This window comes from Sander vitreus, chromosome 6 (assembly GCF_031162955.1).
Source record: "Sander vitreus isolate 19-12246 chromosome 6, sanVit1, whole genome shotgun sequence".
Classification (NCBI taxonomy): Eukaryota; Metazoa; Chordata; class Actinopteri; order Perciformes; family Percidae; genus Sander; species Sander vitreus.
In genome coordinates, this window is record NC_135860.1 from 4,070,101 (window position 1) to 4,095,888 (window position 25,788).

Below are 25,788 nucleotides of genomic sequence, written 5' to 3' on the forward strand. Positions count from 1 at the left end.
CGAGGCCTGGACTTTTGTTTGCTTGTATTTAGATTAGCGCTAAACATGGATATTCATTCCGCTAAGGCCACCACTCGATCTGTCAGGGAGATCTAAACTATTGATTTAGGTGTCAACTGTGACACAAAGAAATGGGAACTTTAGAGCAGCACAATTTCATGTACAATTCATCTTTTTTCAGGTATGTTATATGAGAACTTGGATATTGAATGTTTGTTTATGATGCGTTTTTGTGCCATTTACCCAAACCTCTGCTGCCTCCAGTGTGACAGCACGAACTGAGTGGGAAATTATTGACGACTGTACCCAGATTCTGCTTCTTACCGCCTCATATTTCTCTGACTGACTCGTCAACATAAAAACTAGGTGTGTCTTCTTCATCACAGATCCATCCCTTTGCTCGGTCTCATTTTTAACCAGCTCTTCATTTTTCACACTGGGCACTCATTCTTATTCTCCCCTTCACTGATCTCCGCGGGCTTGGGTGGCCATAAGTAATTATTAGTAAACCAAATGGAGCGTGGACAAGGCCGGGTTTATTACCATAATGCTGACCCCTACTGAATCATATCGGATCGTCACAAAGTCGCGCCGGAGAAGTTCCATGCATGGACCTGGAGGGCTGATCCCACATATGCTGTCCGCTGAAAAAAGTCCATAATAAATGCACTATTTACTCCTGTTTGAATAACCTTTACTAAAAACTACAGCTGTTATGTTAGGAAATTACTGAGCCTTTGTAAGAAATGAAACCAGATATTTAAGACCTATTTCACGTATATCTGCAGAAAGAGCCAATAGGCTTTGGGCCAAGTGCCACAGAAAGGATAGGGAAGTCAGAGAGAATGACTCATTGGTGGTTTTGGCCATTTTTAGGGATTTGTTGACAATGTTGGCTCGAAGGTGTAAAGCAGGAAGCATTTCACAATTAAGATGCGTGTCTCTTCTTCATCAGGTGCTAGTTTCCCTGTGTACCCAGCAGTTAGATTGCATTTCTGATTTGACTGCTGGACTGAAAGCTATTCGATAAAATGGGAAAAGCAGCTCCGAGAACAAGGGGCCTGTAAGGACAAATTGTTTTTCAGGCACTTATGGTCCAAGATGAGTGACCCCTCGGCTCCAGTAAGGCCTCAAAATGTAATACAGCACAGGGTGGCTTATTGCCAGGTTGTAGTTGAGAACACCTTGAGACAAATTTAAGACCCAAACAGCCAAAAAGAGAGAGAAAGAAATGTACAAGTCTCTCAAGTTTTGTACCTTTCAGCATCTAAGGCATAGGTCTTGGACTCATCCTTGTTGGATGGTATCTATTTCTTTTGTGTGACAAGTTGTCTAGTTCCATTTATTTCTTTTGATGGGATACAAGGATGCGTACTGTACAATAAACAAGACAGTTTTGATAGAAATTGTCAAGATAGTAATTCAAAAATATGCCTATGTATGAAAATAATCTATTGTACATTTAAAATGTTATCATCAGAAAATAAAGGTGGACCACCAAAAGAAAAGTTTACAGGTTTAGTTTAAAACGTTTCTTCATGCAGGAGACAGCAGAGTCAACATTCAAAATGGCTGAAGGAGACCGTTTCAAGTCACGATTAGCATTAAAAACTACACATATCAGAGGAGTGGCCCTTAAGCTCAGACTGCAGACAGAAAGACCAAGAGCAGGCCGCCCCATTATACCCAAGTGTTGATACGTCACAGAGTGAGACATCAAGCTCCTGTCTGCTCAAATACTGTCAGGACTGTTGACAAAAGAATGACCTGGAACTAAAACAGAAGTGTACACAACCGTTTGTGGTATTTACGAACTCTGAAAAAAATCTGGTCAGTAAATTATCCGACAATTGAAAGGAGTACATTAAACCTTCAACTTGGCAGCTTGTTAACAAGTTGATGGATCTTTTTTCCATTACAGCCCACTGTGTGTGTGTGTGTGTGTGTGTGTGTGTGTGTGTGTGTGTGTATAGACTATAAGGGCGGAGCTTTTGGCCAGTAGATTAATTGGGGCTAATTGACTGCTCCTCATGTGGACAGTGAAGCAATGCAAACATCCTTTGCAGTCTTTTGATTCCAATGTTTGTTCTCACAGATCCAGACTTATTTTGCAGAGTGATTTTTATCACTGAGGAACCACAATGTTTAGCTGCCTGCTGACGAGCGGCGCAGACATTCCTGATATTTGTTTGTTTGTTTTTATTCCACAACAGTTTATTGAAGTTAATGAGATTTTCATCACAGCTGTCTCGTAATAGCACTTGAACGATTGGGAGCAACAAAAGCTGGGGTGGTGAGAAACAGCTTGTCTTTGAGCTGACAGTTGGCTGTCTGTTCATTTTTCAGAAACTGACTTGGAAGACGAAGGATGTGGAGAAGTGCACTGTGAGAGGCAAAAACAGCGTGAGTATTATCTTCCAGACACATCTTCCTCTCTCTCACTGTTTTTGCCTTTTCATTTCTCACTCCTTTCGCTCTCCTCCTCCATCGTTTCCTGCACGTGAAGATTTGTAACGAGCAACGGCGTGCAGGTAGCTTATCAGAATCAGTGGCACGACCATCAGTGGAGAACTGACTGTTTTTTTTTTTTTGGTAAAGCATTTTCCTCCCCAGAGCAACAGTGAAACAATAGAACACCAATGCTTGTTGCTAAGGAGGCGACACAGCATCATATAAACCAGGCCATGTGTTAATGTACTGTTAAAAGTGTGTGTGTAAAATGCACTCTCTCTACCAGCTGCAAGTCTTGCTTTGATTCTGTCGTTGTGCCAGTAGCCAACATGGCCCTGGTCCCTAATGCACAATAACATCAAGCTGTTTTCCACCTGACAGGATGAATGTTACAACTATATCAAAGTGCTGGTGCCACGTAATGATGAGACGCTTTTCGCCTGCGGCACCAATGCCTTCAACCCCACCTGCCGTAACTATAAGGTAAGATACTGAGCTGCTGCGTGCTGCCTCCTGGCCTCAATTACAGATAAGAGATCATGTTACAGTACTGCTGATATGAGATGTGTGTGGTTCTGTGGTTGTGTGCTGTTGCAGTTGTACCCCCATTATTTGAGTTGCTAATGGAAACGACAAACTGCAATCTAAACTCGTATGACATTTGCGCCTTGCTGGCTTTTTGTGAAAGTGTCCTCATCAGGGATATCATGTCATAAACACACTTAAACACAAGTCACAGAGGCTCACACAGAGCAGATGTTTTATACATCTGTGAAAATCTGCAAAATGCTGCATAAAGTCACAGTGTTACACATTCAGACTGGGGCACATGCATCACAAGACATGCAACCCTCAGGGGGGTGAAATCTGATATAATTACTAATATTTGTTATATATATATATATATATATATATATATATATATATATATGTATATGTATGTATGTGTGTATGTATATATGTATGTATATATGTATATGTATGTATGTGTGTATGTATATATGTATGTATGTGTATATATATGTATATGTGTGTGTGTATATGTGTGTGATGTATATATATATATATATATATATATATATATATATATATATATATATATATATATATGTATGTGTGTGTGTATATATATATATGTGTATGTGTGTATATATATATATCCCATACATTTTTGTGAGGATGGATAGTTTACAGTTGTACAATACACTTTACAAAAAATAACATTTAAACCTAAAGTGTGCAGCTATTTTATATTAATGAATGTCCATTGCATTACAAAGATACAAAGCTAATTAAGCCTGTCAGCTCCACACAACTCTCTCTGTATTTCTCAGTACAGCTATGTTCAGAAACTGGTGCTGTCAAAGTCTTGCGTCATGTGGACAGTGTTGTTGTCATTACTTAGAATACTTCAAGGGGCCAACAGAAACTACACACTATAGCTTTAAAGCATATACAAAAGGACATTTGAACAGTAAACTTTACTTTAGGTGGTATTCATCATTAGAAAGAACCATGAATAAAAACACTAGTAAAATGGATAAAATGTGTTACTTGAGCTAAGAAAACGTAAGGTCACATAAACGAATGATTTAAAAGACTAACTGCAGTGCAATTTTGTGTTGCACATGTACGGATACACTGAAACAGATACGGTCCATCTGTGATCGGCTATTAGAGCCCGAACAATAGATAAAATACTGTTAACACCAGTTGGAAAAAGGACATCTGCTCTGAAAAAACACCTACACAAACACTATTACAAAGACTGGTCATACCAGGTTGAATGCAGCATTTGTCAGCTGTAAAAGAAGTCTGGCAGCCAGCGCTTCAATATGTGTTTTCAATGATGATACAACAAACAGCTGTGAGCTCAAACTGCAGCCGCATAAGTGAAATTGACTGGAAAAATGATTAAATGTATAAAAAGGGACAGTGTGAACAATCATGTCAGACGTGGAGTATACAAAGCAGCCCTCCAAACAATCCGAGCACATGTGCATAGTTTCATATTTGTATTTCACGTGGCCAGGTGACTTCAAACGCTTCATGTTGGTGGAATAATATGTTGGCTCAACAAGGCGGAGATGAAATCTGTTGACAGAACACAAGATTTGCTGATGAAAGCAACAACACAACAGCTTCTTTCACTCCCCTGAAACAACGATGCAGAGGGAGGAGATGAAAAGAGGGGAAGAAAGTAAGAAGCAACAAGACGAGGGGGAAAAGAGAGCCGGGTCAAGAGACAAATCTGAGCCAGTATACGAGTCTCTGGGCTGCACCCCGTCTTCATGGTAATTGACCCTTCGCTAAGCCACGCCCGAAAACCGCCACAGGCCAATCATGGCTTAGCAACCATAACTAGGCGCGGGAGGCCTGTCAAGCTTTCAAGCGAGGGAATCATAACAAGCAAAGCAAAATATCAGACACACAGCACACATACAGAGTAAACATTAAATAATAGGAAAAAATATACATAAATAATAATAGAATACTACATGAGCAATATTTAAAATATATACAATTTGGAAAATGAAATGTACAACTGTTTCAATAGATATAGATAAACTTAATGTGCGAGGGCGGGGCTTAGCAAAGGGTCAATTCCGTCGTTCCAGTGATAAACGCCAGCGCCGAGAGCAGGCGGCTAAGTGAAGACATTATACTTTAGTAAAGGCACAGATCTGTTTGTTGCAACGCAAAAGTAAATCTCTTCCAGTTTGAGGTCTGTTGAATAAAACCCAACATGACATTGCGGCGGAGCCTCAGAGGTGACATCACGGGTTTGGACTGTGATTCACAGCAGGCCATTAGAGGAGGAGGAGGAAGTACAAGTCATACAGCACAGGCTGTAAATCTAACCGTGTGGGGGAGACTGAAATCCAAAGGGGAGCTGAATAACTCAGACTTTACATTTTACTGGGTTTTTTCTCAGTGCACTGACCTGTGAACCAACAGAGTGGTCTACATCAAGGAGTTGGAGTAACATCTATAATGTAACATCTATAATGCAACAGTATAGATGTTATGTAAGTTTGTATTGTTGGCACTCAATACAGAGATAACCTCTGAATCTATTATGTAAAGTGAGTACGTTTTGTCTGTGACATGAATAAACTTGTCATAACCATCGGCGTAACTAATGCAAAGTTTTTCATTTAATTCCACCAACAACTAAACCGTTATGCATAAAGCCCATTTATTACTAAAGTTAAATGGAAGCAATTAAATGTTCATAAGATAAAACGTCAATACAGAAAAAAACATAATTTAGGAACAAAGCTAATGAAAGGAAATGGCATTTAAAAACAAATTAAACAACAATGAATAAATAAAATTAAATGTGCTCTGTGACAATTCGTTGCAGTTATGCCGCCTAGTTATGGCTGCTAAGCTGTGATTGGACAATCATTGTTTGGGAGAGGGGTTTAGTGTATTGGTCAAATTAACCAAAAGTGAATGTTTGATCATATTGAATTATTACCCTGAATAGTCTGGGGGCTTATGAACAAAATGCTGCATCTCCATAGACGGATAGTACCTGGAAAGTATTTTTCCAGGATCAAATAATGTCTCAGATATCATAAAGAACCTGCACTGTCTCATCGCTCAGCTACAGAGTATGTCCAAAGGTTAATACTCAGGGGTAAGACTGATGTTTAATGTTTGAAAGAACTGCATACCGACCTACATCTAATCATCATCATCTCCTTGCCACAGTGCTGATTTGCACTAAACACCTCCACAAATTCTTTCTCTCTCCGTCTCTGTAACCCCCTTAGCTGTGTGTGTGTCTTCTCCCCCCTCTCCCCCCCCCCCGCCCTCGGCTTTTTCCCTAGCCTGGAAAGAGAGTGCAAGAGATGACTATCCAGACAGCTGGGGAGAGAGGGAGGAAGTGTAAATCATATCAGGGAATCTGTCTCTGGGACTCCACGGAAAAACTATGGAGGACAAGGGGTGTGTGTGTGTGTGTGTGTGTGTGTTACATGAATGGATGCCCAATAGATGCCCAACCATGTCAGCTTCACTGACCAGACTGCTGAGACAGCTGGTCCGTAGACAACAGAGAGGCTGTCTTCAACATGCGTTTGCGATACAACAAAACCTTGAAGCGTCAAATCCATCTGTCTTCATCTGCTCATTGGGGTAACGATCCTGCAGTCACCACTCAGCTTTGTTGAATCCTCAGTTCTCTCTGACTTCTACGGTCTGTGTTTTTCTGTGATTAACAAACCGCGGTTTCACTTCAAATCATGTCACTCTGCAGATGGGACGTCTGGTCACTGCTGTGGATTTCTAATTAGATTTAAAACCAAATTTAATTTATTTGAAGAGAACAAATCTTGTGATTACTGATTAGAGACTGGATGATATTCTTAACCATGTTCATTTCTGTTCATATGGTCGCAGTCCTGCCGATACTTCTTTTTTCAAGAATTTCTTGATTTACTTTTTTGATGACTCTCCAGGGTTCAATATCACATTGCCAGAAATTCCATGGGTGGGGAGAGAGAGAGAGAGAGAGAGAGAGAGAGAGAGAGAGAGAGAGGTATTTATGTATATATAGATATGTGTGTGTATATATATGTGTATACATATATATATATATATATATATATATATATATATATATATATATATATATATATATATATATATATATATATATATATATACACACACATTTATATATATATGTATATGTGTATATGTATATATATATATATATATATGTATATGTGTATACATATATATGTGTGTATATATATGTGTGTGTGTGTATATATTTATATATGTGTGTGTGTATATATATATATGTGTGTGTGTGTGTGTGTGTATATATATATATATATATATGTGTGTGTGTATATATATGTGTGTGTATGTGTGTGTGTATGTGTGTGTATATATATATATGTTATATATGTGTGTGTGTGTATATAGGTAGGTAGGTAAGTCCATGGATCTTGTCAGTATTGGCATTTGTCAACATGACAAAAAAATCATAATAGATGTTTATTGATAAGAACATTTACTTGTAAAAGCCAAACTGGAACACAAATTCTTTTGCCACTTGTGATTATAGTCATGTTTCTGTGAAAATCACTTGTCACCAAATCTAACAAACCAAAGCTCAACTTTGATGCCCTACAGGAGGATCCAATAAAAAGCATCAAAGAATGCAATTCATCCCACCAACAACACAACCTAGTGACTCAGTCTGAACAATAAAATGCCTTCACGGATGTGATAAGTAGGGCAGAGCTGTTGTGTTGGATTGCATCTGAATTTTTTTTGTAAGGTTGGGCTCGTTCAAGATGAGCCAGGTCTGCACAGAATCGATCACCGGCGATCGCCGCCCAATGCATTCCGGTTAGATTTGTGTCCGACTTGATCCCAACTTGCTCTGACATCATGCACACGTGGGCCAACCTCACGATATCAAGGTGGCCGCAGGTTTGAGACGCAGGCAACGCAGTTGCTTTTCACTGACTGCAAGATCCACGCGGACCAAGGGCATGCTGGGAAACGCCTGCCTCTCAGCTGATCATTTATATAAACCTTTTATTGATTTTGAATTGGAGGGATTTCAACTGCTATTTGTCTGATTTAAAGGCTTATTCTGTACAAACCACATGTTGTGTGGCTGAGATGGACGTTTAGAAGTCAGAGAGACTAAATCCGTTCAGATTACGGATCATCTACAGTGTGTTAATTAAAATCAGCAACAGATCGCATGTAGAGCATTTTGAAAGCTACTCTGTCATAATAAAAACAACTGGAGACTTGTGTACAAGCTGATATATGGATCTGATAACATTTTATTAAATCGGAATCGGATCACAGTGTTTGTCACTTCCTATTCAGTCTGAAGGCTGCTGGAAACGGCTGGAAACTGTCCGACTTGAGAGCGGGTTTTTGTCACTGCCCCCGGCTGCTGCCGTCTGCTCTCGTACACTTTACAGGCGAGGCGCAGTTCATCTCAAACGAGCCTGTTGTCTTGGGGCATTTATGCAGAGTTCACGTGGCAAAGTGCTGTAAGGCTCTGGATCGCTCATTTTCTCCTCCACTGGATAATTGTATTGTCACGTGTACAGAGAGCACCCATTAACCCTCTTGTCCTACTTGGAAATAAAAATCCAATGAATCCATGTCTATGCTGACATTTTCAGAAATAGACAGTGGCTCTTATGGCAGACGGAGATGGTTAGTAAAAATGGAATCTGACACTATTTAAGACGTAATGCATTACTTAATAATCAAGCTATAGGTCCATATACAGTGGGGAGAACAAGTATTTGATACACTGCCGCTTTTGCAGGTTTTCCCACTTACAAAGCATGTAGAAGTCTGTCATTTTTATCATAGGTACACTTCAACTGTGAGAGACGGAATCTAAAACAAAAATTCAGAAAATCACATTGTATGATTTTTAAGTAATTAATTTGCATTTTATTGCATGACATAAGTATTTGATACATCAGAAAAGCAGAACTTAATAGTTGGTACAGAAACCTTTTTTTGCAATTACAGAGATCATACATTTCCTGTAGTTCTTGACCGAGTTTGCACATACTGCAGCAGGGATTTTGACCCACTCATCCATACAGACCTTCTCCAGATCCTTAAGGTTTCGGGGCTGTCGCTGGGCAATACGGACTTTCAGCTCCCTCCAAATATTTTCTATTGGGTTCAGGTCTGGAGACTGGCTAGGTCACTCCAGGACCTTGAGATGCTTCTTACGGAGCCACTCCTTAGTTGCCCTGGCTGTGTGTTTCGGGTCGTTGTCATGCTGGAAGACCCATCCACGACCCATCTTCAATGCTCTTACTGAGGGAAGGAGGTTGTTGGCCAAGATCTTGCGATACATGGCCCTATCTATCCTCCCCTCAATATGGTGCAGTTGTCCTGTCCCCTTTGCAGAAAGGCATCCCTAAAGAATGATGTTTCCACCTCCATGCTTCACGGTTGGGATGGTGTTCTTGGGGTTGTACTCATCCTTCTTCTTCCTCCAAACACGGCAAGTGGAGTTTAGACCAAAAAGCTCTATTTTTGTTTCATTAGACAGCATGACCTTCTCCCATTCCTCCTCTGGATCATCTAGATGGTCATTGGCAAACTTCAGACGGGCCTGGACATGCGCTGGCTTGAGCAGGGGCACCTTGCGTGCGCTGCAGGATTTTAATCCATGATGGCGTAGTGTGTTACTAATGGTTTTCTTTGAGACTGTGGTCCCAGCTCTCTTCAGGTCATTGACCAGGTCCTGCCGTGTAGTTCTGGGCTGATCCCTCACCTTCCTCATGATCATTGATGCCCCACGAGGTGAGATCTTGCATGGAGCCCCAGACCAACGGAGATTGACCGTCATCTTGAACTTCTTCCATTTTCTAATAATTGCGCCAACAGTTGTTGCCTTCTCACCAAGCTGCTTGCCTATTGTTCTGTAGCCCATCCCAGCCTTGTGCAGGTCTACAATTTTATCCCTGATGTCCTTACACAGCTCTCTGGTCTTGGCCATTGTTGAGAGGTTTGAGTCTGTCTGAGTGTGTGGACAGGTGTCTTTTATACAGGTAACGAGTTCAAACAGTTGCAGTTAATACAGATAATGAGTGGAGAACAGGAGGGCTTCTTAAAGAAAAACTAACAGGTCTGTGAGAGCCGGAATTCTTACTGGTTGGTAGGTGATCAAATACTTATGTCATGCAATAAAATGCTAATTAATTATTTAAAAATCATACAATGTGATTTTCTGGATTTTTGTTTAAGATTCCATCTCTCACAGTTGAAGAGTACCTATGATAAAAATTACAGACCTCTACATGCTTTGTAAGTAGGAAAACCTGCAAAATCGGCAGTGTATCAAATACTTGTTCTCCCCACTGTATGTAGATAACGTAAAATCTCAACTTCTTTGCAGTTTTAAGCAAGTATTAAATCAAGAACAGTTAAAACAAGAGGCTTAGTTTTTGTTGTTGTTGTACAAATTGTAAAATCCTGTGAGACAAATTACAAACCTCAAATCACAGTTTTTACACCAAAAGGGGTGTTTATGAACTCCCAAAAAGTCAAGCTCTAGCTCTGTTGTGCCAGAATTAGCTTCAAGCTAATTTACATTTGAAGTCTCTTGGCAGACTGTAATCAAAAAACATAACCACAATGACGTGCAATACTAAACAAACAGGACAAGAGAAAAATGATGTGCAGCAGTACATTTTGTACACAATACAAACTAGAGCGGCACTCGGAGAGAGCAGAACTTCGCCATACCATGCCCTATTTCACAGTGTTATGAAGGTGAAAAAATATGGGTGTGTAATGTGTGTGTCCGCCCCGTGATATGGATTCGCTCCTCTGGATTCTTCGCCCTTTCAACAAGTTTCCTGAAAATCGGGCCAGTAGTGTTTCCGCAATCGTGCTGACAGACAAACAAACCAACAAACCGAACCAAGAACCAACAATGTTGACAATCTTTTTTTTGATATAGTCAACTGTACAGAAGTTCCATTAAATTGAATTTTTTTGTATTCCTATAGCCCTGATTAGGTTGTGTAAGTGTTCCCATTATTATGTCCACTCCGTTTGATCTTTGTATTCAGGGTTTGCAGCGAAGGTACACTATGAGGTCTGAAACAGAATAACAATGGAGCACCAATGCTTGTTGCTAAGGAGGCGACCGCATCACATAAACGTGTGTGTGTGTGTGTGTGTGTGTGTGTGTGTGTGTGTGTGTGTGTGTGTGTGTGTGTGTGTGTGTGTGTGTGTGTGTGTGTGTGTGTGTGTGTGTGTGTGTTACAGAGGGTGCTGAATCCGCTGCGCGCGCGCACACATACACACCGCTGGCTTTTGCTTATTGCTGTACCTGAGATTTACAACCTTGTTAACAGCGTGGCGGAAAAAAAAACGGCTAAATATCTGCGGCTGAGCGATAAACTGTCCTCTTAGCTCATGACAGCAGGACCTCCACCTTCACACACTACTTTTATGGACCTGGCCCACATACAGTACATCAAATAAAACGAATCTTTATGGTGCATGTGTTGCCTTTCATAATCACAGATTGATTTGGTACGCATCCCTTGCATTCAGCCACAATTCCCACTGCTTTTGTTTGTTGATCGATTTTGCACCCCGAGCAGCCTCGTGGGGTATTACAAGTGTAAACCGTAATGCTGTTTTCATGTTGTCTTTTATATCCGATTCTTCTATTGGGTCAGCTTTACAGTTCAGTCGATGGCCTTATAAAGTATTCCTTTGTCGCTGTGTCCTCTCTGACCTAGATGTCCACGCTGGAGCAGGAAGGGGAGGAGGTGGTGGGACAGGCTCGATGCCCCTTTGAGTCCCGCCAGTCCAACGTCGGCCTTTTTGCAGGTGAGTAAGGCCAGTGGCTGTACAGCACATGTAAACTCAAGGCCCAGGGGTCAAATGCGGCCCCTCACATATTTTGATCTGGCCTGAATATCAACTTAGGTTCACAATAAATTTTGGCCATCCTAGTTGTGTGCCAAACCAAAAAAAACGGGAAAGCTGTTTTCTAACTGCAATCACACTCAAAAAAGAATTTAGCTGATTTGCCGACTTTGAAACTCATGAATTCCAACAGATCCAAAGAGTTTACATATTCAAGACTGTGGTTACATTTTTAAAATGTAATCAGAACCATTGTTTTGCTTGATTTGCTGAATTCTGTGATGGCTGAGCAACTTTGTTCCTGACTTTTTGCACGGCTTTATGTCAACTAAACTTTAAGTGAGAAAGTTATATGAGACACGCAATAATACAGTCGAAGATATTTTACTTTTTCAAATAAATAAATGTTAATAAACTCTACATGTCTGGCCCTTGATGTGATTCTCATTTTCCAGTGTGTCCCATATTGAAACAGAGTTTGACACCCCTGCTGTAAAGACTGTCCTGTCATTGAAATGGCACAGGTTCAGCTCCCATAGCTGCTGGTCTGTGCCATTAGTCCTTTCAAAGTGTCCTTAAAGTTCCAGTAATAGTGAGGCTGGGAGTAACGCGCTTCATATTGTGATTTTTGTTTTTTTATTAAACTGCCGTTAGCTAAGGTAATATGAAGTTGTCATTGGTAAAACAACCAATATACCTGACTGTGAATACATTTGCTCATTGAGAGAGATTCGTAGGCAATCAATGCTGCAAACTTTCATGCTTAAAAGTGTTATATGTATAAATGTTTATTAGGATCTTTATTAAATTATAATTTTTTTAAAGACCATACCAGGTCTTACAAGGTTTTGCTCATTAAATACAAATGTGCACCTAAATATGTAATACAAAGATTTTCATATTCCTGTTAGTTTGTTTTTTGCATTTTTCTCCCACTTTTCCAGGTAGCTTTTTGCTGCCATTTCTTTTTGCATGGTATGAAAATCAATCTGCAGATTTGCAAAACTTCAGTGAACATCAAGTCTGCATCAATTTTTGTCAGTTTAACATTCTTATGTGGTAAAGGCCGACATTGCCTCATAATGTAACTTTGACAAGGGTTAATGCAGACTTGACGTTCACTGTCACAGATTGCATTACTGAAGCAAGTTTCAAGACTATTGATTTTCATATTGCACAGCAATATTACATCCAATGGTTGCCTGGGTCTTTCTAAAACACATCAGCATGGGTCGCAAAATAGATGGCTTAAACATGTCCATGTAGTTGAGTTTGCCCCCATCTCAGACGTGTGGAAAATTGTATCCGAGAATATATAAATGAAAATATAATGATAGACTAAACTACATGTTAACTACTACATCATTCCAAGTCTGTCTGAATGAGTGTAATTCAATATAAGTGCTCCTCACAGGGTGTAATGGGAATTTGCCCCTTGATGGATTCTGATTTGTGTTCAGATTCTCTGTACTAATGATAGCAGAGAGAAGCTGATACTTTGTGAACACGTAGGGGTCAAGTTCATTGGAGAGTGAAAAGAGAGCCAGACCTGCACTTCATCCTGCCAGGTTTCCACTGACATTTATGCAAAGTTCACACAGGGTGTTATTAAAAGTGGCACATTCTCCTGCATCTGTTATCCTCTGCCTCTTCTTAAAGGGCAATAAAAATCCCCTGTGACCAAAAAGACAGAGCGTGGGTTATTATTAAGAATTGTCGTCCCTGACAACATATCTCAATTGCTTTTATGTCCTCTTGTTCTCAGGTGGTGATTTCTACTCGGCCACCATGACAGACTTCCTGGCGAGCGATGCCGTGATTTACAGAAGTCTGGGAGAAAGTAGCCCTGTTCTGCGTACAGTCAAGTACGACTCCAAATGGCTGCGAGGTGAGCACCCAGCACATTATATTTAGCACATTAACGTACAGCTGTATGCTAGTGGTGTTGAGTTGTGGAAACGGAAGACATGTCAACAACTAAGGCTACATTTACATTGCTACGTTTTGGTTAAAAACTAATATCTTTTGCTCCGTTTAAACCTCGCATTCAGACTGCTCTGGAGTTTCAGAGCTCCTAAACTGGAGGAATCTGAAAACACTTCAGACCCCGTTTGGGTTTGGGATCTGCGGAGTTTTGTTGCCGTCTCAACGGCCGCAAACGGAGTCCTTTTGGCAACACTGACGCCATCGTTTCGCCGCCTAATTGGGTCATGGCGTCTCGTCCTCTGAGACTAAGCTACTAAAGTTACCATGGCAACTACCAGCAACGGGCGGAGTATACATGCTGCCTTCTATTTACCCCGGCACGTGCATGCCCAGTATACGAGAATGTTGATGAGATATGCGGTTTGGGCGTGTTAGTTTAAACGGAGATTAGTTCTCCTACTGGAGCTAAAAACACTTTTGGCTCAAAACTATGCTAAAAACCAAAACGTAGCGATGTAAATGTAGCCTAAAGTTGGGCTCTGAAAGCAGAGGCTGGTTCCTTTTTGAATCAGATATTCCAAGTCTGCAAAATGCCAGGGCTCAGAGGATAACAAATCTAATTTTAATCCCTCTGTGCCCTTTCTGTAGTAAACATCCAGGTAGTAGGCTTCTCATTCCTAGCCGCCGCTCACTGTTACAGATTATGTCAGCTGTAACTGATTAACATTAATTCCACAAGTAACTTGGCTCGTGTCTAGTTTGTTTGTTTTCTGCAAGCTGGTGTTTGTGCTCGGCCAACGATGCATCGCTCTCTAACACCCCTGTGAAACAATCTGATCACTTTCAGTCGTCAGAATCTCCCAGTGAAAGTTTTATGTGAGGCTGTAACTAAGGATTACTTTCATTATCTTGTAATTGGCCAATTATTTTCTTGATTAATCGATTGTCACCACAGGAGAGATACCTTCCTGGTCGTCCTCATTAAAAGGAGCGTATAGTGTTGTCAAACGGGCGTCCAGATCCTGAGGAATTGTTGTGTTGTCTCTTTCTGTATGTATGAACTAGGAAATGTCGATCAATTAATTTATTATACTCTGTGTGATATATTAACTATATATCTATATATATATATATATAGACCCCCAACGATATATATATAATCAATATTTCATGTCTTAATTACACTTAGAACTTTAATAGTTCTTAACCCACAAAAGCTGATTACAATTAAGTCCTTAGTTACTCTGCTATTTCAATACAATGAATGTTATCTCTGTGATTGTGAGTTTGTTTCTCGGGATCGTTCTGTCCTTATATTCAGATTTCCCATTTTCCAAATTGAGCATTTGTGTTTACCATCTCCCCTCCCAGCCTGCTCACTATGTAAATGTCATGCTGGAAAATAAGACTTCACAGCCACCGTGTTTGACACACACTTCTCTTTTTTGTCTCCCAAAGAGCCCCATTTCCTCCACGCTATTGAGTACGGGAACTATGTGTACTTCTTCTTCAGCGAGATCGCAGTGGAGTACACCACTCTTGGCAAGGTGAGGAACTCATTTCAGCCAGACGTGTGATTTGTGGTGTCTGTACTTTTGTCTCGAGTGGAATGAACATCGCTTGCCACGCACACCACAACAATAGTTTTAAACGTCTGCTCAATATTCCATGTTGGCAAACATGATTGATAAATGAGTCGTCACCTGTAAGGGATCCTCCCCTCCTGCTGTCCCCCTCAGGTAGTTTTCTCCAGAGTCGCACGTGTTTGTAAGAATGACAACGGCGGTTCGCCGAGGGTGCTGGAACGTTACTGGACTTCGTTCCTCAAAGCACGGCTGAACTGCTCCGTCCCGGGCGACTCCTTTTTCTACTTTGATGTCCTGCAGTCGCTGACAAACGTGTTGCAGATCAACCACCGGCCGGCCGTGCTCGGCGTCTTCACCACACAGGCAAACAGGTTGGGATCAATGTTGTTGTCTCTTCACAATGTCAGCTGTGGTGTGTGTCTGGGTTTATGTACATGTTTTTTTTTTTTTTTTTTTTATTTGCAGTGTTCAAACAGAAACTAGTTCTGTGCTTTAAGAAAGGAAAAAACTGCATAAACAAATAGTCCTGTCCTCCAATATCATATACAGTAGCCATCTCTAAAATGATTTATATGTTAACAGCGAGCAGCAACGTACAGTAATTTCCATTAGCCCCATTTCAACTGTAAACGTTAAGCCCCATGTTTAGTAGTTTTTCAGGGGATAATCCCACAAACTCGGGGCTAACCATGCTCCAGAGCAGGGCCAGCAAGCTCTAAGCTAAGGGTTAGCCCACCAGGAATGTGGTTAATTTACTTCCCTTAACAAGGTTACAAGGGCTTTACAAGCAATGAAACATTTTAAGGCAAACTGTAGAAGAGAAGGCAGGACAAAAAAAAAATCACAGGATAAATAAAGTAGTATTTTCATGTACATGTGTCTAACCGTCAGTATAAGATGAGCTCTCCTTGTTAAAGACAAAGGTTGTGCCAGACTTGGACGAGGTGCTGAATTCCAGCCCTTTGTCTCGCTCTGTCTAATCTCGTCTTCCCTTGTGGTCCCTTCAACAGCATCACCGGCTCAGCGGTCTGTGCGTTCTACATGGACGACATAGAGAAGGCCTTCAGTGGCAAATTCAAAGAGCAGAGGAACAGTGAGACAGCGTGGACACCTGTTCCGGAGGAACAAGTCCCCACACCAAGGTAAGAAACGCATCTTTAAATGACAAACTGTCACTTTCCAAGAACATGTTTTTCTGCATTTCACAATGGAGGTTTTTGCAGCTACTGCTGTTATTGTGATGCACAGACCACTCCGAACAAAAGAAGAAGCAGTCACACAAGACACCTGTTTTCCCCTCCTGCTTGTCCCCAAAGCCAAACAACTGCCGGCGTTTTTGACATCTGTACTCATGGAACTGAATTCACTCCTAATGGGGTTTGTTTTTTGTCTTTGCTGCTGTTGTACAGGCCGGGATGCTGCGCCGGGGAGGGCTCAGCGGCTGCCTACAAGTCGTCCACCAACTTCCCCGACGACACCCTGACTTTCATCAAGTCTTACCCGCTCATGGACGAGTCCGTCCCCTCGGTCAACGACAGGCCCTACTTCACCCGGACCACCAGCAGGTATTGGATTTGTTTAAAAGGCACATTGTAGGTTAGCCTGGTCACCTGCACTCATTTTATCACCAGACCTTCAATGGGTAACATTTATATAGTCAAACAGCACGGGAAGAGTCCACCAAGTGGACGCCAGCACCTCCCCCCACATCCACACAAATTAAGTTCTGTGAGTTTAATTCTTATTAAAAATGACTCGCATATGGTGGTGAAACGTTTAACAGAAAATGAATCCGTGGCAATTTAGATTTTTTTTTTTTTTTAATCAGACACGCACATAATGAAGTTAATTATAAGTTCTGTATTTTTTAAATATATAGGGCTACAACTAACAATTGTTTTAATCATCCATTAGCCAACAATTATTTTCTTGATTAATAGATTATTTTGTCTATTAAACTTGAGAATGGCTTTTAGAAATGCCTGTCAGTTTCCAAAGCCCGAGGTGTTGTTTCAAATGTGTTGTTTTGTCCAAACCCCCAAAGACATTCATTTTACAATGACATAAAAAAAAGCAAAGCAGCAAATCATCACTTGATGATGTTTGGTGTTTTTGCCAGATTATGTCATTTAAAGATTCATTTCTGCTGATCATCTGAACAAATTGTTTCAGCAGCAAAAGTATACTTGCATCCATTTCTGAGTTTGAAAACTGCAACATTTTGCAGCTTATGTTATCATAGTCACAATCAGAAATCTGTTCTCCCAAATGTTATTGTTGTAAAACGGGCCTCTGAGAGAAAATACCAGGATCTCTTCTTTAATGGTTAGTATGTGGGTATTATTTTCTATAGCTACATAAATTACCGGCAGTGTTTCCGCGCTCGGGGCTGTGATTGGTATCGATGAGTGAGCTCAGGTGGAACACACAACCTTGTTCCTCATTAAAACCCATCGGATTTATTCAACGCTCGATCTCAGCCCACATCAAAGCACGGAGAGGGGTCTTTCTTGGGCGCTGACCGACCTGCAGACCGAGGAAGTAACTTGTGTGTGTTGACATTTGAGAATCAACTGATATCAGATGATGATGGGGTGAATGTTGTCACAAATCTTTCAGACCGTACCACATAAACTTCATGGAGGACATGGCTGTACACACAGCAGATACATATCACAGATTCAGACACACAGAGAAACACACACACACACGCAAACAGTATACAGGAGCCTCCTCCATGCCTCCTGAAGCAGAGCCAGGCTGACAGCCAGCCAGACACTGCACCGGCCCCACACAGGGGAAAGATGCGCCGCTTCACATCTGGCGCCAAAAAACATCACATCTGCCTCGCCTCTCCCCAGAGAGGAGCTAGATAAATGAAATCTAACCAGAAGTACATCATGCAGTCATTGCGGGGACGTGCCAGTCAAGTCCATGTGGGTAAACACACCAGCCTCCGTGGGTCCATCTGGGAGGGTGAGGGTGTCCTTTACAGAAGCATCTAGAAGGGATGAGATGCCAAGAATAATACTGAGGTTATTAGAGGAAGTTTGTTGTTTGGGAAAGTGTGGGCAGAGGAAATGAATGAGTAAAGTTCATCCCTCTGTCAACAACCACTGGACTCAGGTGCCCTTCAGCACAGCTCTTAATCCTCAACTGCTCCAGCGCAGCCAGCAGCAGACGAATGTGGTGATACTGGGCAGCTCCCAGGTGTGACTGTGTGGAGCTGGATCAATATGAAGCAGGGTGGGACTCCAAACAAAGCAGCAGTTCGCTGGACTTCCTCATAAATATGAACAAAAGACAGAAAACTGGGACTCGAAAAAAGAGACTGCAGCATGTTGAGGAAAGTGTCTAAACAACAGGGAGGACGAATCGATTGAACGGCTGGGTGGGTGGATGGATAACTGGGTAGATGAATTAATAGGATGAAGGGATTAAAGGATGTAGGCGAAGAAGGAAGGGAAATGGTGGGTTGGTAGATGAAGTGATTGATTGCACGTTGATGCTTTATACAATGAGCTCAGTATTCGCCCACCGTTTGTTTTGTTTACCATGGGAAATCGACTTTGACAAAACAAAACATCAAAGATGCTAACCGGCACATTTGGCACTGTCAGCCCGCTCCAACTTGCTTCTGCTTGAAGGAAGTGACAGCTTCAATTTCAATAGAAGATCTGCACTGTAGATGGCTTACTACAGTGTGTGTTTATAGGGCATCTTCTCCACCAATATATTAATACTTTAAACATAGTTGCATTTATGATAGTCTTCTTGTTTTTCTTTTTTTTTTCTTTTCTGTCTCTTTGTTTTTTTTATTTATTTTTTTTATACAGATTCAAGTTGACCCAGATAGCAGTGGACACGTCTGCTGGGCCGTATAAGAACTACACCGTGGTTTTTCTGGGCTCAGACAACGGCCATGTGCTGAAGATCCTGGCCAGCACAGAGGGAGCCAACGCATCCTTCAGCACCCAACTCCTGGAGGACATCGACGTCTACAACCCTAACAAGTCAGACAACCTGTCTACTTATCTACATGTTGATGTTGTGATTCTGTTTTAAGCCCTCCATGTTTTTCCTTAATTATTTTTCCTCTCTTACTCTCTTTTGTTTGTCTTTGTCCTTTACTTAGTATCTTTTTCAGTTCTTTTCTCTCTTGTTCTTTCTCCTCCTCTCTGTGTTCTGCCTTGATCTGTCCTGCCCACCCACTCTTTGGTCTATTGTAGCACTTTGCATCACCCTTTACAGCTAGAGGGGATGCTTTTTTTCTGTCTTCTGTTTTTTTCTTTTTTTTTTCTTCTTTTTTTTACTGCACAGCTTAAAAAATGTGTCTGCATTGAGCTCGGTCACAGTTAGCTTTCTGTATAATTTTCAGACTGTGCCAGTCGTTTGCAGCGCTAATTTTAAAAATGAAGAAACAAAATCTAAAATGTCTGAATGTTGTGTTTTTCTGTGTTCCCAGATGTAACGTGCAGGGAGAGGACCGGAGGGTGCTGGGTCTGGAGTTGGATCGGGATCATCACGCGTTGTTTGTGGCATTCTCCGGCTGTGTGATCCGAGTGCCGCTGAGCCGCTGCTCTGACTACAGCACCTGCAAGAAGTGAGTCACCTGTTGAGCACAGCTTTACCTCTGCCACAGTAAGGGGTTGTATACCCTTGTGCTGAAACCATTAGTTGATTAATCAATTAGTTGAACACCCCTAAGTCTGCCAGGAAACATCGGATTGCCCCCTTCAGGTGTGAGTCAGCGCCTCAGGGGGAAGAGTTGAAGTGTCTTGGGTTCATGATCAACTAGTCTATATCTATGACGTTCCACTTCCGGGATTGCTCCGGTGCAGCCGGATTTCCTTTCGGCCGGATGTCCGCTACCTTCCACTTTCTTTGTGTTGGAATTTTAAACTCCGGTGAATTTCTGAGGACTATGGTTAACTGCCCCTCAGATCTCTGCAGGGTAAATCCAGACAGCTAGCTAGACCATCTGTCCAATTTGAGTTTTCTGTTGAACGACTAAAACAACCTTTGAACGTACACATGTTCCTTCCCCAGGCTATTTTGCAGCAGCACCGGGGCTCCGTCCGGCGCTTAGCACCGCCCGTGACGATTGTGATTGGTTTAAAGAAATGCCAGTAATCCAGAGCACGTTTTTCTCCCATCCCAGAATGTTGTGTGGACTAGCCAGACCCTCCTCCACAGCGCTGTGGAGGAAGGTCTGGCAATGTGAGACTAATGATCAACTGACAGACTGGGGCAGCGTCCACAGTGATGCTGCCCATTGTACCTGACTGTTGTTGTGAAAAGAGTAGCTGAGCCTGTAGGTGAGGCTCTCAATATACCAACCGATCAGTCATGATGTTTGGCTCGTGACTGAGGGATGGATGGGCTCAGCTTCGAAAATAGCGTGAGGAACTCGTGAACAAGTTCGAAGTAGAACCGCTGCTTATTCCGGTTGAAAGCAGTCACTTGTGGTGGCTTCTGAACAGGATGCCTCCAGGATGTTGGGGACCCCGGGGCAGGACCATAACACACTGGAGGTATTATACACACCATCTGGCCTGGGAATGTCTCGGGATCCCCCTGGAGGAGCTGGAGGACATTTCTGTTACCTTACATGGACCCAGATAAGCGTCAGTTCCAGGGTTTTTAGAATTTAAGTTGGGAGATATTCTATATTTTCTGACAATTTATAAATTAAGCAATGGAATCATGAATACGAACAATCTATCAATAATTAAGATAATCTAAGTTACTGTCCTGAGCCAAACAAATGTCTATCTTTTATTTCAAGAAGAGTAAAAAGTAAGGTTGAAAGTGGGACAAAACATCAAAAGCTGGAAAAATTGGTCAGATGGACTTAGTCCTATTCAGACCCACAATTTGCACTACACGTCTCTTGTGCAGTATTTAGTATTTATGTTCATGTGAATTTACTTTCAGGGGATCTGAGAACAAATAGAAAAAAAGGATCTTTGGGAAATGTTTATGTAGGCAGTCACCGAAACAAAACAAGTCAAAGATTTCCAGCCTGAAGACGGAGACCACACTGCTGCAGCCCAGAAGTACTGCACAAATGTAGGGTTTCCTTGCTGTGTACCTGGAAGAAAAGAGCACTAACACTGCCAGTAAAGGCAGATCAATTTCCTCTGCAGCTACCAATTTAAGAAATGTGTCCACTCCTGGTGCTCTTAGAGGCTTTTGGACAAAAGCCTGTACCAAATAGCAGATGTTATTCTATTATCTGCCTGATCCATGGAGTTGGTGTGGCCTACCTTCCCCAAAAAGCACTCTGAGGTTATTAGTGGTGTTGGCAGGTAAGTGAGAGTAAGATTAAACTGAGCAGCAGGGAAATACGGTGCGGCTGCCACGTAAGAAATGCTGTGGTTAGTGGTGGCAGGGTTAAACACTTTTATAAGCTGATTCTGATCTGATTCCTGCCTGAGCTTCATGTTTGAGCGCACACAGAATAAGAAGTGTTTTTAGTGTGAAAATTTGAGAATATAGTTCTATACAGTTATAATAATAGTTTCATATCCTCAAAATTTACAGCTAGCATGTTTGGACCCGGAAATTAAGTTGGTATAAGAGTAGTGTAGTCTTATAAACATTAAAATGGCAAACAATGACCCAAATTAGCTGGTGCCTTCTTCGCAAATGTAAAAAGTTGCTGTTTTTTTTTTGGTAGTTTCATATTATTCAGTATTTTTACACACACAAGAAACACCAAATCAGGTTAAACAGGAAATCAGTGAACACATTTACATGCACTGCGTAACCTGGTTACTGTAAATTAGCATACACACGCAGCATGTCAGTAATCAGAGTTCTTCCCTAAGCCCAACCTTATTTTGAAACCATTTGTTTCCTGACTTGAGTCTGGACTTTTCCTTACAGCACAAATGTGTCAGAATTTTACAAATAGTCAAATGTTCAATGGTGGGAAGAGACTTATTATTATTATTATTATTATTAGACTTCTACTCCCCTACCCTGATCTGGTTAACTGGGTTTCTCATTTCATCATCAACTTATCGCCCCATAAACACAGTTGCCACAGGTCACTGTCTGTTGTAGATTCTGTAAATTGGTCAAAGTAGAACCTTGAAAGTGCCTCCGTCAAGAGGCTGACATTGCTTTTAGCACAAGTTTACGAGCGGAGGCTCCCTCTTTGTCTACAGCCTTTTGTTTTGTCAGGAGCTGTTTTAGCCCCAGTTAATGTACTTGCTCCCCAGCTTTGGGATCTATTTTTGGGGCTGTGAGGAATGTGGGCCTCATGTACTGTACCTCCCCCCCACCCCCCCCCCCTTTTTCTCAACCCAGTCAACCCAGAGGAAGGATTTCTCCTCAGCTCCACCAGGGAATACATATACCCCCATAGCATGCTAACCCCTCACTGCAAAGGCCTGGAGAAACTCTCAACATCGTTTAGTCATAAATTGGTTCCAGCTGATTGGCCGTGAGCCAGCGCTAGTGGCCGCCTTGTTTTGTGTTTTTGTGAACGATGGAGTAGAGGAAAAGTAGGAATGGGGAGAAAATGGATAGGGCCAGTCTTACTTAAGCTTACGGATCGGCTACATCCCCAAATCCTTTCTAGAGACTAGAGCTACAGCACACCTTATCCTGGGATTAGGGGCCCCATAAGCCTCATCAGCACTGGCCAGGAGGTCAGGTTTCAGCCACCATATCCTACTTTACCACACCAATGAATCTGTCTCCCATCCAGATGAGATTTACCCCATCTCTCTGTTTTCTGCCTCCATTTTCTCTCTGTCTCTGCATTTCTCCTACTCTTGGCTTGCTTTTTTCTCTCTCCCTCCCTCCCTGTAGCCTGCATCGTCAGGTTTCTTTTTTCACTCTAGGCCCTGCTGCCAATATTAGGTTTCAGAAAATGCTCTGTTTTCAGAAGGGTCTAGGAACTGTAGGAAATGGGAGTTTTAATAAAGAAATACAATAAAAGGGCAAAAGAGGCCCCAAACCCTTACAGTCTATAGATCCAGGGATTTTCAACGCCAATGGATATTCCCTTTTTTCATATGAACAGTTTCCACATAGTGACTGTTCTCTTTGTTGCAATGTAGCCACATTCATAGAGCTCAGCAATTAACTTGGTGAAGACAATGATATAAGTAGTGATACGAAAGACGGACAAAACTATAAAAGATAAGATCCAAGTTTTAAGAAAATGGAATATTCCTTTTACTAAGAAACGTATTGTATTATTTGTGAAAGACAAAAAAGGCCTTTTTATTTCCTGGAAAAACATTATTTTTAAAACCTCAATAACAAATGCAGCACAACCGCAGTATTTAACCACCTATCTACTTTAATTAAAGAAATTTATTTTAGCTTAGCCTTTAGTTGTTCACCAGCAGCATCATATTAGCTGAAACCCTCTCCACTAAGTCAGGACTGTTGTATTCCCAGGGGGTTGGCTAAATGACAGCTGGAAGTTATGAGCCTCAGACTCAGAAGCTGGATAAAATCCCTTCTCCCCTCAGCAGCTAATGGATGTTCCTTACACACTGTGCCCGCGGGCGAACATACACACCTATCTGTTCGTCATAGCATGACAGAATACGAGCAAGAAGGCAGAAGAGAAGTCTGAAGTTTTAAAGAGGGACGAGGGACACACACGAACACATGTCGTATATAAACTGCAAATATGAGAACAGCGTCAGACAAAGAACAAATTACTTTGTCTCTCCCCGAAACCACAGCTGGACACGACTGGCCTCTATTCCCATAGTGCTTCAGTGTCGAGGCTCTTTCCTGTCGTCATAACTGTTGAGGAATGTGGTGATGGAGAGGAGAAGAGAGGCAGTATGGGGAGAGGGATGCATATATACCTTATGGCTAGCGCATGAATAATTTATAAAAGCTGCACTATGCAGTGTCGCACATTGACAGCCACACACGTTGGCAAGAGTCATTTTAAGACCCCGATACCCAGAGGTCCTCTGTCAGTCTGTGACGCTGTGAGAGACAGGAAGTTTTGTTGTTTTTTTCTGATGAGAAGAAAGTTTGTCGGTCGCTCTGAAGTTCAGATTTTCCGTTTTTTCGTGCATGTTGAAGTGTCAATACTGGGATTTAGTTTGAACAAATATGGGCAAAATACAGGGGGTGAAACCGAACAGGAACACCAGTCACTACAGTAGTTCAGGAGTAAAAGCCAGTTATGTGAAGCTCACAATGTTTAGTTTTCAGTCAGTCTTGCCTAGCCAGACCCATGTCCACTCTTTGTTTTAGCACTTTGCCAGCGCTGGAGATAGGTCTGGCTGAACCCATCATAATTCTGCACCAAGGGAAATAAAGAACTGAGTTACTGTGTATTGCTTTAAACCAATCACAATTGTCTTGGGCAGCACTAAGGAGAATTTCATCTGAAATAGGCAGCCTTATAAGGCCCTGTGAGTCAGACTAGTTTTCAGCTTACTCACGGAAGTATCGACTCAACTCGGTGGTCATTTTAAAAGCCTTTGTCATTATTGTTGTTGGGTAAATATTTCATTAACTATCTTGTACCAGGACTTGTGAGCACTGCTGTCCCTGCTGTGTCTTATGCACTTGCGACTTGCTTTTTTAAATTAGTTTTTAGTGTGTATATAGTTTCCTGTGCCTTCGCAGCAAATCAGTTACTTTGGAACAATGAAGCTATTCAATCAATCAGTCTGTTGACAATTATGGAAAAAATGTTTCTTCACCAAGATGCTCATCATCACAAAATCCTCACCAACACAGTCCTAAAGACACCTCACCCGATATTTTACGAATCACAAAGCTACCGTTGAGTTGAACAAACCCACCTTGACAGTGTCAATAACAACAAAAAAAGGTTATGAGCTTCACTAAATCTGTATAAACTGCAGCATTGTTTGCATAATTATAGAGACGGTCTTCCTAAAAAACAACAGCATCAATTGTTTGTGGAAATGTCTAAAGGGACTTGCGTATGTTTACTTGTCTTTTTGATGGCGTGTGAATTGTGTGGTTGGGTGTTCCTGTTATTGTTTTTCTTGTCCTTTCCATGAAAACTATTCTTGCATACATATAGTACATATGTGTGCGAAGGACGCAGACAAATGCATGCATTCACGCTGTGTTCCCAGCTGCACGCGTAGGACAGGGAATAGTCTCTATGTTGATTTCCCTCTGTTCTGTAAGAGTGACACACTAATGTTCTCTCAGTGGGATTTCTCTATAATGTTTACAGACTGAGGGTGAAGGTGGTGTGACTCCTGCACACTCAGTTAAGATAGTTGTAAATAATTTGACTGTGGATATTTAAAAGAGGCCACAGGAGTCCTCATTAAAACTTGTTCCATGACTGCCGTAAAGGTTTTGGTTTGACATGACGCTGCACTCGGCACTAGCAATCTGCAGATGTTTCCTGTTTGTTTACTTTTACCTCTGGTGGCATTAT

General features: G+C 41.6%; 1 protein-coding gene across 6 annotated transcripts in view; it reads left to right on the forward strand.

Moving 5' to 3' along the window:
* Positions 1–25,788, forward strand: part of sema6cb (semaphorin 6Cb) — a 159,696-nt gene that overhangs the window by 97,196 nt on the left and 36,712 nt on the right. For all 6 annotated transcript variants that reach the window (XM_078252130.1, XM_078252134.1, XM_078252135.1 and 3 more), the window contains 10 exons: positions 2,347–2,403; positions 2,833–2,934; positions 11,730–11,820; positions 13,625–13,747; positions 15,244–15,332; positions 15,525–15,742; positions 16,382–16,513; positions 16,781–16,936; positions 19,208–19,384; positions 19,837–19,974. In XM_078252130.1, the coding sequence (XP_078108256.1) occupies positions 2,347–2,403; positions 2,833–2,934; positions 11,730–11,820; positions 13,625–13,747; positions 15,244–15,332; positions 15,525–15,742; positions 16,382–16,513; positions 16,781–16,936; positions 19,208–19,384; positions 19,837–19,974 (1,283 nt within the window). The remainder of the gene's footprint in view (positions 1–2,346; positions 2,404–2,832; positions 2,935–11,729; positions 11,821–13,624; positions 13,748–15,243; positions 15,333–15,524; positions 15,743–16,381; positions 16,514–16,780; positions 16,937–19,207; positions 19,385–19,836; positions 19,975–25,788) is intronic.